The 14475-nt window shown below is 35.5% G+C and overlaps 1 protein-coding gene across 2 annotated transcripts; it reads left to right on the forward strand.

Annotated features, from left to right (window-relative positions):
• Window positions 1-852: 852 nt before the first annotated feature.
• Window positions 853-9949, forward strand: LOC147389609 (phospholipase D beta 1-like). 2 transcript variants are annotated; one of them, XM_086418279.1, is made up of 10 exons: window positions 853-2562; window positions 3461-3577; window positions 4666-4860; window positions 4968-5216; window positions 5599-5667; window positions 5765-5915; window positions 7534-7682; window positions 8505-8672; window positions 9010-9207; window positions 9329-9949. In XM_086418279.1, exons 1-10 carry the CDS (start codon window positions 1561-1563, stop codon window positions 9620-9622), a joined length of 2592 nt encoding a protein of 863 aa, XP_086274405.1. In that variant the 5' UTR covers window positions 853-1560; the 3' UTR covers window positions 9623-9949. The 2 variants fall into 2 exon arrangements, with proteins under 2 accessions (XP_086274405.1, XP_086274406.1); XM_086418280.1 differs by having other exon boundaries at window positions 5768-5915.
• The last annotated feature ends 4526 nt before the right edge of the window (window positions 9950-14475 follow it).

A 14475-nucleotide genomic window follows, 5' to 3' on the forward strand; every position in this document is an offset into this window, starting at 1 on the left:
CATTATTGACAAAAATTATAATTAATTATTGAGTCATGATAATTTAACTATCCCATGTGGCAAACTCAATCAATTACCTGACGTGAGAAACTCGAAAACAATAGATTTATCCTCTTCGAGATACACAATTCCATCGAGATACACTTGTTATGAATAAGTGCAATTGTGTATCTCGAGGAGCATAAATCTATTATTCTTGAACTTGTCAGGTCAGGTAGTCGATTGAGTTTGCCAATGGGATAGTCAGATTATCACGCTTCTTAATTATTTTATAAAATTAAAAAAAAAAAAAAAAAACTCTTTATTACATTAAAATTATTACATAACAACGAATTATAAAATTATATCATATATTTAATTTTTTTTTAAAAATAATCTTTTAAATTAATTTTAAAAGTTTTAATCCTTATTACGTAACTTACGAGTTAATAAAACACCGTCATGTTTTTCTTGTTTACCGATGAAACGTCTTCTCTTTTACATTAAATTTACTGTAGAGTGTTGATTCTTCCAACCAATAAGATTTCGTTCCAAAGCTGAAAAACAGAGATGAAACTTCATCTACGAAGAAAAAGGCGGATTCGATAACAACTCTCTCTCCCTTTCTCTCCTCAGCTGTTGTAACTTGTAAATGATTATCACAGGTAACCTTTCTCTCTCAATTTCTATAATTATCTTTTCTTAATTCTACAAAATCACCCAAACCCAGAAACCCAATTCAAGTTAAATCCAACAAACCCATTAAAAATCTCTACTCAAACACCCAAACAATAGGAACAAAACTTAGAATTAAAGTATCCACTTTGATTTCTTTTCTCTTCTTCATCCCCCTTTTTTTTTTTTTTTGCTTGAGAATTTAGCATAGAAAAATTCATTAAAAGGGGACAAAAACCTCCAAATTTTGATGGAGAATTACAGTTCTCCGTATTCTTACGGAGACCCATATCGATATCCTCCACCATCACCTCTTCATCCTCAAAACCCAGATCCATATCCACAACCCTCTGCTCCAAGTTCTCATCTTTATCCCTACAATTCATCTTATTCTCCCCCATACCCACATCATCAACCACCACCACCACCCTACCAGAGTCATTCTGGACCCTTGGATTATCAGTATCTATACCCCCCACCACCTCAAACCCCCACCCGTATCCGTATCCGTACCCGTACCCGAATCCTCAATTTCCCCACTCGGCTACTCAGACTTCTCCTCAGCCGAGTTTACAACAACATAGTAGTTTTCAATATGGTTCGTCGCATTATCAGCAGCCCGAAAGTTTCCCACAGCATCCCGCCCGTGCAAATAGCTTCTCTGGTTATCACAGAGAGGATAATTTGGCTTCTATAAGTGTTAAACCATCAACCAATCAGGATAGCATCAATGGGTCGACGTGGACATCCCCATCTCACCCTTCTCTTTATCCTCCTTTGGACAATCTATTAGATAATTTAAGATTGTCTGATAATTACCCTTCTGCCCCTCAATCACCATCAATTTCGTCAGTTTCGAATTCATCACCTAATTATCAGAGCAGCGCGGGGTACAGTAATAACCAAATGGATATGCATGGTTATACTAATAATTCACTCTCAAGTAGTGGGTATGCCTCGTCGCCGATGTCTTCAGAAGGTTCACAGCATAGTCAGTGTCTACAAATAGTGCCGGTTCAGTCATCTAAAGGGTCTTTGAAAGTTTTGCTATTACATGGGAATTTAGATATTTGGGTGTGCGAGGCGAAAAACCTTCCAAACATGGACATGTTTCATAAGACGTTAACTGGAATGTTTGGGAAGAAGTTACCAGGGAGTGTAGCAAGCAAAATTGATGGGCACATGCCAAATATGATAACCAGCGATCCATATGTCACGATTTCGCTGTCCAATGCTGTAATTGGGCGGACTTTTGTGATCAGTAATAGTGAGAATCCGGTTTGGATGCAACATTTTTATGTGCCCGTTGCACATTGTGCTGCGGAAGTACATTTTGTTGTTAAAGATAGCGACGTCGTAGGTTCCCAGATTATAGGGGTTGTGGCAATCCCAGTTGAGCAAATCTACTCAGGAGCAAAAATTGAGGGATCTTTCCAAATTCTCAATTCAAATGGGAAGCCTTGTAAGCCCGGAGCTGAATTAAGGATTTCAATCCAATATACACCAATTGATAGACTAACAGATTACCAGTATGGAGTGGGTTCTGGTCCAAATTTGGTTGGGGTTCCAGGTACATACTTTCCTCTTCGGAGAGGTGGAAAAGTTACACTTTACCAAGATGCCAATGTTCCTGATGGTAGCCTTCCGGCTCTAAAGCTCGATCACGGGTTGAACTATGTGCATGGGAAGTGTTGGCTTGATATCTTTGATGCAATTAGTCGGGCACGTCGTTTAATTTACATTACTGGGTGGTCCGTGTACCACAAAGTCAGATTGGTTCGAGATGTTGGTCATTTGTCAGACTGCACCCTCGGGGATCTTCTCAAGTCCAAGTCACAGGAGGGTGTAAGAGTGTTGCTTCTTGTATGGGATGATCCTACTTCAAGGAGCATCTTGGGTTATCAAACGGTAAGGTGAATCAGCCTTGTTTTTATTAATGATGTTGGTGTATTTTATTTCCTAGCATCATTCAATCTCAAATGGCATGCAAATTGTTTTGCTTGGTTTACTATATTTCTCAGTGTGATTGTTGAATATTCCTATTTGGTGATTTTGGAAGAACCTAGCATAAGTTAGTATACGGAAGGCTCCTGATTTTTCACTCGTAGAGGAACTCCTCGCTTGCTGTATGAGTTGCAAAGACATTGAAAATAATGAGCCTTTTAGCCTTCATTGTAATTTGGTAGCTTGCCATTCTGGGTAAATTCGATCCTTTTGAGACTAATGTTTGTTAATTGTAATCAAATATTTGGGATAAGGGGATATATTGTGATGATTGAACTGAATTTCTTGACAAAGATATAGCTTTATATAGGGCTCAATGGGAAAAATGGATTCGTGTTGCGACCCAAATATTTGGTATGAGCCATAGATGACGAGGATGAGTACCCAAAAGCTTGTTTGAAGGTTAGAGTGTATAAGTTAAAATTAACTTCAAGGCTTCAAAGATAGGATTTCAAAACTTTTAAATTGTTCTCAAGTAGTGAGGTATGTATTGATAGTTATCAATGGTTGTTACAATCCCTTCAGCTATTAAATTATATACATCCAGCTGGCACAACAAAGCATTTCATGTAGCATACTTATTTTGTATGCTTATGCCCCTGTGCAAGCTTTCTACTGTCCTTTTTTTCCTTAACATTGGTCATAAATGGTTCTTTGATGACTTTTGGTTAGCTTAGTATCCTTAGATATTCCACTTATTTTCTCATTTTGGTTGTGTTTTCCTCACCTATTTAAAGTTAGTGAGAGCTTTATAGTATTTTTTTTTTTACTAGTTTGCTCATCAAATTTTTATGATGTCCAGGATGGACTCATGCAAACACATGATGAGGAGACTCGGCGTTTTTTCAAGCACTCTTCAGTGCAAGTGTTACTTTGTCCTCGATCTGCTGGAAAACGACATAGCTGGGCCAAACAGCAGGTTAGATATTAAATGATACTATGCATAATTTTGTTTGATTTTAATCTTCATTGTTTTTTTTCCAAATTCGTTTGGGATCAGCCAGTTCTAATTAGTTTTGACTGGAAAGTTGAAGCTTGTTAGCTTGAAATGTTGTTTGTCCATATAGTGGTGATATTTTTCCCACTAAGTTTCTATTGGACTCTAGATGGGAAATTTTTTTCTTTGGAATCCACAGTCTACTTATCTCCACCGAAGCATCTGTTGTTAATCGAGCAAGGGAAAATATATTTTTTTTAAATGATAAGGGGAATACCCCATATATTACAAAACCCTATGGTTGTCAAGTCTTCTTCTTTATTTATTCTTTTGTTCTTGAATCGTTGCAGAATTTATCTTGATATGCATTTTTCTAAAGATTGAATTATATTTAGAATAATTACATGTGTTATACTACTTTAGGAAATTTTTATGGGTGTGCATTTTGTCGGGCTTATAAAATTATGGTCCTGCTTGGTCTGCCTGCAAATAGCCCAAATTTTGCATCGTACATGTAAAAAAAACTCAGAATTTCAGGTGAAAATATAAGCTTTAATTAGAATACAGCTAGAGTGCAACCTTCTAAGATCTCTATGAAGTATTCCAAATGCAAGAACAAAACCAAAAGTCATCAAACCATTTTTCTTCTCTTTTGTGTGTATATGTACATGATCTCTTGAGAGATTTATTGATACATAACATGTGAAATCATATTGTAGATTTCATGAGTCTTTGACATTTTGTACAGGTGTATTCTTCCAATAAGCTGTCATCAAGCCTACTCATTGGAAGACATGAAGTCCTTGCGTATAGGAAACAATCTTCCCCATATTTTCTTTTCTCAATAAAACCGTTCACAATGTAATCCTTGCTAAAATTGCGTTGTTTAGCGACATTATATTATTGCCATTTTTTCAGTGTAACTATTTAGCTGTTCTGAATACATATTTTGGGCTACTTTTGTAGTGTTTTTCGATTTCTGTTTAGGATGTCTTTTACTATTTTATTTTACCAGTTTAACCTTCTCATATGGGAAATTTGCACGAATCTTGTCCCCAATTTATTATCAGGAAGTTGGAACAATCTATACGCACCATCAGAAAACTGTGATTGTCGATGCTGATGCCGGTGGCAATAAGAGGAAAATCATTGCTTTTGTTGGAGGACTTGATCTTTGCGATGGGCGATATGATACTCCAAAACATCCCTTATTTAAGACATTACAAACACTGCATAAAGATGACTATCATAACCCTACTTTTACGGTGATTGATCTTTCCATCATTTTTCTTCAATGCTGCTGTTTTCTAACTTAGAACTTTTTTTGTTTTTTTTTTAACATTAACCATGTCTTTGGTGTTTATCTACGCAGGGGCCTACTGCTGGTTGTCCAAGAGAACCGTGGCATGATTTGCACAGTAAAATCGATGGTCCAGCAGCATACGACGTTCTCACCAACTTTCAGGAGCGCTGGGACAAGGCTTCAAATCGCCATGGGATAAAAAAACTCAAGAGATCAAGCGATGATGCTTTGCTAAAAATTGAAAGAATTCCTGATATTCTTGGGATGCTTGAAGCTCCATGTCTAAATGAGAATGATCCAGAGGCTTGGGATGTCCAGGTAATATAGCTTGTCAATTAATTTCCACTAGAGTATTTTAGAAATACCCATTAAATTGGTGATAGTTGGTTTACCTCCTTTGACCATAAGTCAACGTTCCGTTTTCTTGATGATTTAATGGTGAATTTTTTTTTTTCTTTTTTCTTTTTTCAAAATGCTCTTCGAATACTAAAATTACTAAATCAAAATTTGGAGGAAAAAAATCACTGTTACATCATCAAGAAAAAGCAACCTTGACTTACGGTCAAGGGGGTAAACCTAATATCACCAATTTAACAGAGGGGTGTTTCTAAAATACCCATTTCCAGTATCACTTTTCCTTTTGTGCTGGTTTTTGAGAAATTCTCTAATCTTTTTTGGTGATAACTCCCAACAACCGAAGATTTTTCGTTCAATTGATTCAAATTCTGTGAAAGGCTTTCCAAAGGATCCAAAAGATGCTAGATTCAAGGTGAGAGAGAATTCAATAATTAGCTAACCGTTACATCTATTACTGTATTTCTAAGTCCTTCTTCTGTGGCAGCTATTTAACTACTTCCTTTATGCAGCAGAACCTGGTCTGTGGCAAGAATGTACTAATTGATATGAGTATTCATACAGCATATGTAAAGGCCATTCGAGCTGCCCAACATTTCATTTATATTGAGAACCAATACTTCCTTGGGTCATCGTATAATTGGGCTGCATACAAAGACTTAGGTGCGTGCTATAACCTTTAATTTTTAATTTTTAATCTTTAATTTTTTTTTGAAAGATAAAGTGTAATATTGTATTAAAAATGGTTGTTAAACACAAAAGTACAAATGTATATAGAACTCAAAATACTAATGATAACCTCTTGGACCGATGGTTCCTTCCCTTCGAAGACACTTGAATTTATCTCTTTCCAAAGGTCCCAACACAGAAAAAAGATGGTAAATGCCATAGAATCCTCTCTCTTTCTTGAAAGGCCTGACTAAGCCAACTTTCAAACACCAACAAGACTGAACATAAAGAAAGACATCCTCAAGAAATGGAATAATGACATAAAATAAGACCATACAATATATATGCAATATCGAATTGGTTAGGATGAGATTGACTTACTCACCGGATGATTTGTACATGAGACATAAGATTATCAATTGTAAAAGATTTTATTCGCCACCGTAGACCAAATAAAGAGAGAAACTCTTGAGGGAATTTTGTTTTTGGTCGATCTTCCTCAATGGGGACTATGGTAACATGGGATAGTAGCTCTGTTAAGTCGAATGGCTAGAGGTATTACCCAATCATTGAAATTTTTTCTGAATCCCAAATCCCAACAACACTCCTCTCTGCTTTACCTCATGAAGCTCTTGACTGAGCTGCACCATCTATCCTCCCAGAGTCGGATTTTGTTCCCTCCTAACTCTAAATGTTAACTTTTTTCCTATACGCTGGAAGATTCTTACAGATACCTTTCTAGACCCTGCATCCAAATGACCTTGGTTCCCCACTCTCCCACCCACAAATTTTTCCCTGAATTTGGCCTTAGTAACTCCATTCTACAAACAACTGTGTTCCAACCCGAACCTCCACAACCATTTACCTAACAGTGCCACATTCATTTCTTTTAGTTTGCGGAAAACCAAACCCCTTGCTCTTTGGGTTGAAAAATATTTTTCAACTTCACCAAATAAATTTTACGATTACCTGATCAGTCACACAAAAGAAAATCCCGAATAAACTTATCTTTTCTCTTTACTGCATTTCTAGGCATTGTGAATAGTAAGAGAAAGTAGACTGAGATACTAGCAAGAGAGCTATTTTATCAAGTTCATTCTTTTCCCCTTTGGAAAGATATTTTCCTAGCAAGGGAGTTCTTTTTCACTGTGAAAATCACATCTGCTGTTTTTTTTTTTTTTTATTCTTACATCAACCATGAGTAGATAGCCAAGTCTTTTTTTTTTGATAAGTGTAATAATTTCATTAAGAGGAAAGAGAGAAAAAGGGAGCTGAGATGGGCCCCCAAACAAGAAGAATACAAAGAACCAAAAAAAAACAATAAAAATTGTTAGTAAGTGATTTAAATCCGCTAGTCTCCACAGAACAGCAATTTTTTTCACGCTGATGGAAACATTTTCATTTCTATACTAACCGAAATAGACACCAAAACTGAAATTTAATACCTTGGTCATTCTTATGAGAATTTAACATTTATTCATGTTTTTTCATACAATGACCTATAGCATATTTATGTGACACAGAATGTAGCAAGTAGTCTCTTAGTTTATCTTTTATATAGCAAACTTTTAACAGTGAAATTGCTGATTTTTGTAAGCATTTTTACACACAGGTGCAAACAATTTAATACCAATGGAAATTGCTCTCAAAATTGCTAATAAAATTAGAGCAAATGAGAGATTTGCTGTCTACATAGTTATCCCAATGTGGCCAGAGGGTGTTCCGACAGGTACTGCTACACAAAGGATTCTTTTTTGGCAGGTAAGGTCCAACAACTATCTTGAAGTTTACAAGCGTCAGTATACCAATAGATCATTGATACATTGAAATCTGATTCTTTTGGCGAAAGTGGTTCAACCAATAAGTTGTTACAAATTTGACTTACTTTCCAGGGATATTTTTTAGAGCTACTATTAGCACACCAAATTTTACTTAAAATACACCAATCCACATGTAAACAATACTTAATTTCAAAAGGATTGGTGTGGCAATAGAATTTATCCTTTTGTCCCCCATTTCGAGTGGGTTAGCTGGCATGGAGGCTAGAGCCCACGACCTTATAATTGCCATCCTGAACTTCAATCAATTGAGCTGTAGACTCAAGGCCCTAAAATTTTGATGGTAGGTGCAACATATGACCTCAAGAGCTTGAACATGGCATATAGATTCATGCGTTAAACTACCTACTGGCTTATAAATCTCAAATCTTGTGTATGTCAACTGTAGCATATCACACGTTCATATGTATCAAAGCCTAAGTGCCTTTTTAAAAAAAAAAGCTGAATACGTATTATTCACCAATGGAAAGTTGAAGCCACAAGATTTGTCGAAGAAAAAGTGGAAGCCAAAAGGTGCCATGCTGAAGTCTGTGGAAGTAATACCAGTCTGGGATCAAAACCATGCTTTCACCCACTTTCCTACCCTAAAAGAAGAAAAAAAGATTGGAATGCCATTGTAGTTTTGTTTTAGTTCCATCTGGTACTGATATTTAATTTAATTTCATGAAATCTACTAGTTTCAATGGACAACCAATAACTTCTTACTTCAATGTTCGGTTTATTGAGTCATTGTTGATTTCTGCAGAATAAAACTATGCAAATGATGTACGAGACTATTTACAAGGCTTTAGAAGAGGTTGGGCTTGAGAAGACATACGTGCCAGAAGACTATTTGAACTTCTTCTGCCTTGGCAATCGTGAGGCTCCAAACGGAAATGATGGTGGCAGTCCTACTACATCAAACACCCCTCAAGTATCTTTTTCTCTCTTAATTTAACAAACCCATCTGATAAATTTAAAAAGATAAAAATCTAAAATTTCTTTTCTCTTTTGTTGTTTTGGATGATTTCTAAACCACAAATTTATTGAAACCATATGCTGTAATAACAACTACATTATGACGCCTAACTCTGGTTCTTTTGCAAGTATTTAAATACTTTGCAACCATAAATCCATCAGTCAAGTTTTCTTACAGCTGCAAGACATTTATTAATCTTTGCCTATTGGTATCGCATCATGTTTCAGCCAAATTTATTATTCTATTATGTTCAACATGACTTAAAAAATAAATTTCATATGTTGGTACATAGGCACTCACACGGAAGAGTCGGCGCTTCATGATCTATGTTCATTCAAAAGGCATGATAGTGGATGATGAGTATGTCATAATAGGGTCTGCAAACATCAATCAGCGCTCCATGGAGGGCACCCGAGACACAGAAATTGCGATGGGTGCATACCAGCCTCGGAACACGTGGGCAAGTAAACTCTCTAGACCTCTTGGACAGGTAATCTTTCATACAAATAACTTGTACATTATGTTAGCTTAAGTTCACTGATTCATAGATTTTTGTAGATTTGATTTACTATTGTTGATTCTACCTAATTTTTTTACTTGTGTTCGTGTAGATCTATGGTTATAGAATGTCATTGTGGGCAGAGCACACAGGAACCCTCGAGGAATGTTTTACACAACCTGAAAGTCTAGAATGTGTGCGGTGGGTTAGGTCAATGGGAGAGTTGAATTGGAGACAATTTGTGTCAGATGATGTAACAGAAATGAGGGGTCACTTGTTGAAGTACCCGGTTGAAGTTGATGCGAAAGGCAAGGTGAAGCCTCTACCTGGATGTGAATCTTTTCCAGATGTCGGAGGGACCATAGTAGGAACTTTTTTTGCCATTCAAGAAAATCTTACCATCTGATTCGGGGATTGTTCTTATGCACCGTGGAAATTGATGGAAGCAAGAGCTGGAATTGAACTTTTTGCAAATGTTATGTTGGTAAGGTTGGCGATTGATGTTCTTATAAATATATAATTACATGGAGTTATCATCACTCCATTTGTTTATACAATAGCATTACTTGTTTCGATCAATGTGAATAACCTTCCTGACGTTGTATATGTCAATAATGTTTGGTTAGGGGGTTGGTTTGCTCTCTTTGTTCAGGATTTATGATCAATGACATGGATTTAATTTTGCAAGAACATAAGGATTTAATTGCAGGGTTTTCCATCATTTATGTGAGAAGCAATTTTGTATGCAACTGTTTGATCTCTGAGCTAACGATGGGATGCTTTCTTCTCTTAAGAAAAATTAAAATGGTAATTTAAGGGAGTTACTAATGCCACACCAATATGTATATAAATCATGCAAAAAATGCACAGTTGGTGTGGCATTAGTAAAAACTGGCGTGGCAATAAAAACACTATATTTAATTCTGCAAAATCATTTTCTAATATTCAATCATGCTAACTTTTATTCAAGTGCCGATGATCTAACCTTGCATTCGATGAACAAGAAGCACTATGATCATTTGAATGTCAATGGACGGGTTAAGGTCGAGGTTCGTGGAGCCCAAGCCTAAAGAGGCAGATTGTGTCTTAGACCATCCTTAAACTTTTATAGACCGGAGTTGGCTAAGCCCAAACCTGGTTGGAACAAGGTTGGGCTCGAATTGATTTTTAAACTTTATAAAAGAAAGGAAATCCATGCACTTTTCAAAAACATCATGAGCTGTTTTTTTTTTTTTTTGGTTTTTAATAGGAAATAGAGTCAGACTAACCTTACTAAGTTAGTAAGGATTTCACTCTCACTAAGGGTCTTTGGGCTCACCTTTTGGCATCCAAAAACGTGATCCGACGCTTCAGAGTTGTAGAGGACAAGATTCTATGAATTTATGAAAAAAAAAAATTCCAAAAAAGTTATTATTTTGCATCATTGAATTTAAATTTGAAGTTTGGGAGTTATGTGGAAGTTTAGTAGCTGTCCATTTCCAAAACCTTCAATCAATCTCAATAGAAAAAAAAATTTGTTTTCTTTTTTCTTGGATTTGAGTTTTACGAAGAAACTTAGAGGGCTATGGTGTTGGATTACAGATGTGGTAATCTATTTGAGCAAAACCTTAGTAAGGTTTAAAATCTCACTATCTTAGTAAGAAAAATATTTCTCTAAAAAAAATTAGGGGCCAATCTCCTGCTCTAATTGAAAAATGATTAGAGATGAGAATAAACTTATTATTATGTAATATATTTTTAGTTAGAGAAGTTATATTGACACGCCATGAACTTTAAAAGCAAATCAAAGTTTTAGTTTTTTCTTTTTCTTTTAAGGGCTCTCCTACTCTAATCTCTCTCTATTTTCTTCTTCTCCTCCTCTTCCCTTTCCTCGGATCTTCCTCCTCCAATCTTTCTCTCTCTGTTTTTCATCTTCGTCTTCTTCTTCTTCTCCTAACCTTTGATTCTCCTCCTCCCCCTCCCTTTCCTTCGATTCTCCTCCTCACCTAAGTCGTCAGAGTCGTTATAGGGTGAGAGGAGTGCCTACAAAAAAAACAAAAAAAAAAATTGATCTTTAAGGGTGCCTCTAAAAATTGGAGGCCAATAGACTTACACGGTGAGTCAATAAAATTTTCCTTTTAGTTATACATTTAGTAATGATGATTAGAGATGGAATAGAATATTCTTAAGATTCCCTCTTTCATCAGAAATGTGTATTCATTAATACCATAGAATATAGAATGTTCCTGTAATATAGTTACAATGTCTACGTGGTACATTTTGGTTGGAGTCTAAAACATCTATTACCTACTTAAGCACACGACTTGATGTGTATAAGTTTGGATGCAAACCTACCACGTGGACAACAAAATGTTGTTGTGGGGACACGTCACCGCTCTGGATCGCAACTCGTTAAAATGACGTGGGCACATTTTATTCACGTGAAACTTTGTACTGGGATCGGGACAAAAAAGTAGGTGCCAAAAGTGCCACTCGGCATTTTGGGGGGTGTGGGGACCACTGCTTCCCATAGTAAATGCAAAACTTACTTAATGCTCCCAGATTTTTAGAAAAATCTTTCTTTATGCTCTCTCAACCTTATGAAAAATTAAGATCAAATCCTCGATAATTGAAATGGTTGAGAAGAGATCCACCATTTAAATAATTCATCAAAACGATCGTAAATGGTCAGATCTCCACAATTGGATCTAATCAAATCTCAATCTCAATGTTTGAAAGAGGTAAGGGGCATTAAAGAAAGAAAAAAGATTAATTAATGGATAGGGCTTAAAATGGTACGAATTTTCTCCCGAAAACCTAATGATCTAAATTTGAATTTAATAGATTTGATTTCATAAAGTATATCTGAACTAAAATATGGTTCGGATATGGATTGATGTTCATTGATCCGAGTCGGATCTAAATTAGATACGAGTTCATCCTTATATCCATCAATATCTGAATGATAAATTACTTTACAAGTTGTATTATATATTTTTTAAGTCATCTTTCATCAACTAACAATGATTGGTATAGTGATTAATATCTCTCTCCAAACCTGTTTTAAGCCCTATTAATGAATTATAAAAATGCAGTGATAATCCACAGGTTACGATACCTAGTACGAGCAATATTTCCTCAAGCCACCTGCGAAGGCTCTCTCATTTACCTGTTGCATGTGATGGCGTGCAACATGACGTGCAGGTGTTGTACGTGCCTGAGGGAGGGTCCCATAGGCTTTGGTTTTGGCCTTGGCTCATCCGATCCCCCTAATCGGACGTAACTCTTGAAACCCACATTATAAAAAAAAATAATAATAATAATTTTTTTACATTTAAAAGTTTTTTTAAAAAATTAAAAAGAATTTGTTTGGATTAATTCTAAAAAATATTTTTCAAAAGTAAAAAATTCAAATTTTTTAATAGTAAAAAATGAAAATTATTTTCTATTTTCTATTTTCTGAATGGTACATTTATCCCAAAGTTACTTTCTTCTATAATTATTTTATATTTTGTATTCAATAATATTCATGAAGTAATGAAAAATGCTAAAGTGATTTCCTATAATATTGCATTTAACACTGTGCTAATGTGGAGGTGTGCTCATAATCATATATGCTTTCCTAGAGATACAAGCAAAACATCTATATATGTCTCCGTGCATACCACTACATTAGCTCAATGTGAAAGGTAGTATTTTGTACAATCACTCTAACATTGTTCTAATGTAAATTAACCAAGAAAATGACTCCTCGCCAATTTTTCCCGCTCTTATTATTTGTTATGAGTTGTGATTTTTTGACATCTCCTCTAACATACACTTCTTGATGTGGCATAGGCTAGAATCATAAATTTTTTCTCGGAATACATAACAGCACATCCCCATAAATAGGTGTAATTGTATATCTTTAGAAAAAAGATCTATGCTTCTAGCCCATGCCACATCTCATGGCATATCTTTATTCTACTTTTAATCCCCTGAAAGGGGAAACAACTCTGAAATGGGTAGGCCGTTTCAAAACTTTCAAGGAACCCTCTCTGTTGGATTAAACGTGGTATTTTTAAGGATGTATTTTAAATTTTAATAGAAATATAAGGGTGTGAAATAAATTCCCACCTGTAACGAAGAAGTCCTTTCAAAATGCTGAAGTGGCCAGTCCACTTCAAAGTCCGACTCGGAGTCTTAAAAGAAACCAATTTGAATTACTACTTCTACATTAGAAAATATCTCTATAGAGATTTTATTATTATTATTTTTTTTTAGAAAGATAAATAATTTAGCGGTTAACGAAAACTATATATATAATTTATTTATTTTTTCTGGAGGAAAGTAACCCGCGACGAAGCTCATTTACATTATAGGAATTTCAAATAAGAGATTTTAGTACTGAGAATGGTACACCCTACAACCTACACCTCACACCTGACCCTTATCTGTTTGAAGCATCAATCAGCTAATCACCCCACCCTATCTACGCTGGATATTAGATGCATTTATTCTCAATGCTCCTTGAAGCAAATTATACTTTCCCACAATAAAGTGTCCTCAACTCAAGGAATCTGGATTGTTAGGCCCACCGCTCCCAAATGTCTGTAAAGTCATTAAAATACAGCGTACAAGACTCCAACTACCACCACGACACCACGAAATGCCAAAACAATGGTACTAATTGGCCTGGAAATTGTATGTCATGTGGCATTTTGAGGTTGTTGAGAATGTTTGTAATACTAGTAGAGGATATTTTTCGTTGGGTATTGAGGGGTAACATGTGGGGTAACATGTGGCACTTAAAGATTTGGATTTAGTATGGAGATTCGAGGGTAAGTTCGGTAACTCGATCGCAAATTGACCATGGAATCGGATTCCTTTTGATCGGGGAAATATTGGGTCAAGATTACGTGGTAGAATGACTTAGGCAACTCAAATCCTAACAAAATTTGAGATTAGACGTGACTAATGAAGTAAGAATTTTTTTCAAAGAAAAATCCCAAAAAAGAAGGGTTGAATAGGGAAATGATATCAATTAGAGACATTCCTAATCAAAACAATCTACTAAAATAAATAATAACACAATTGGAAAGAGGATAAAAAAAAAAAAAAAAGATTATAAGATTTTAATTGACCTCTATAAATATATAGACAGATGCACTACAAGGGAAGGATTCTCCCCCCTTTAAATTTTACATTATTTTTATACTAAGATTCTGACTTGGACATCGGAGAGGTGTTGTTCAAGCACACCTAGGGCACGAGGAGTGAAGATTATAAGATATCGTCATA

This window comes from Akebia trifoliata, chromosome 12 (assembly GCF_017979445.1).
Source record: "Akebia trifoliata isolate Shusen 1 chromosome 12, ASM1797944v1, whole genome shotgun sequence".
Classification (NCBI taxonomy): domain Eukaryota; kingdom Viridiplantae; phylum Streptophyta; class Magnoliopsida; order Ranunculales; family Lardizabalaceae; genus Akebia; species Akebia trifoliata.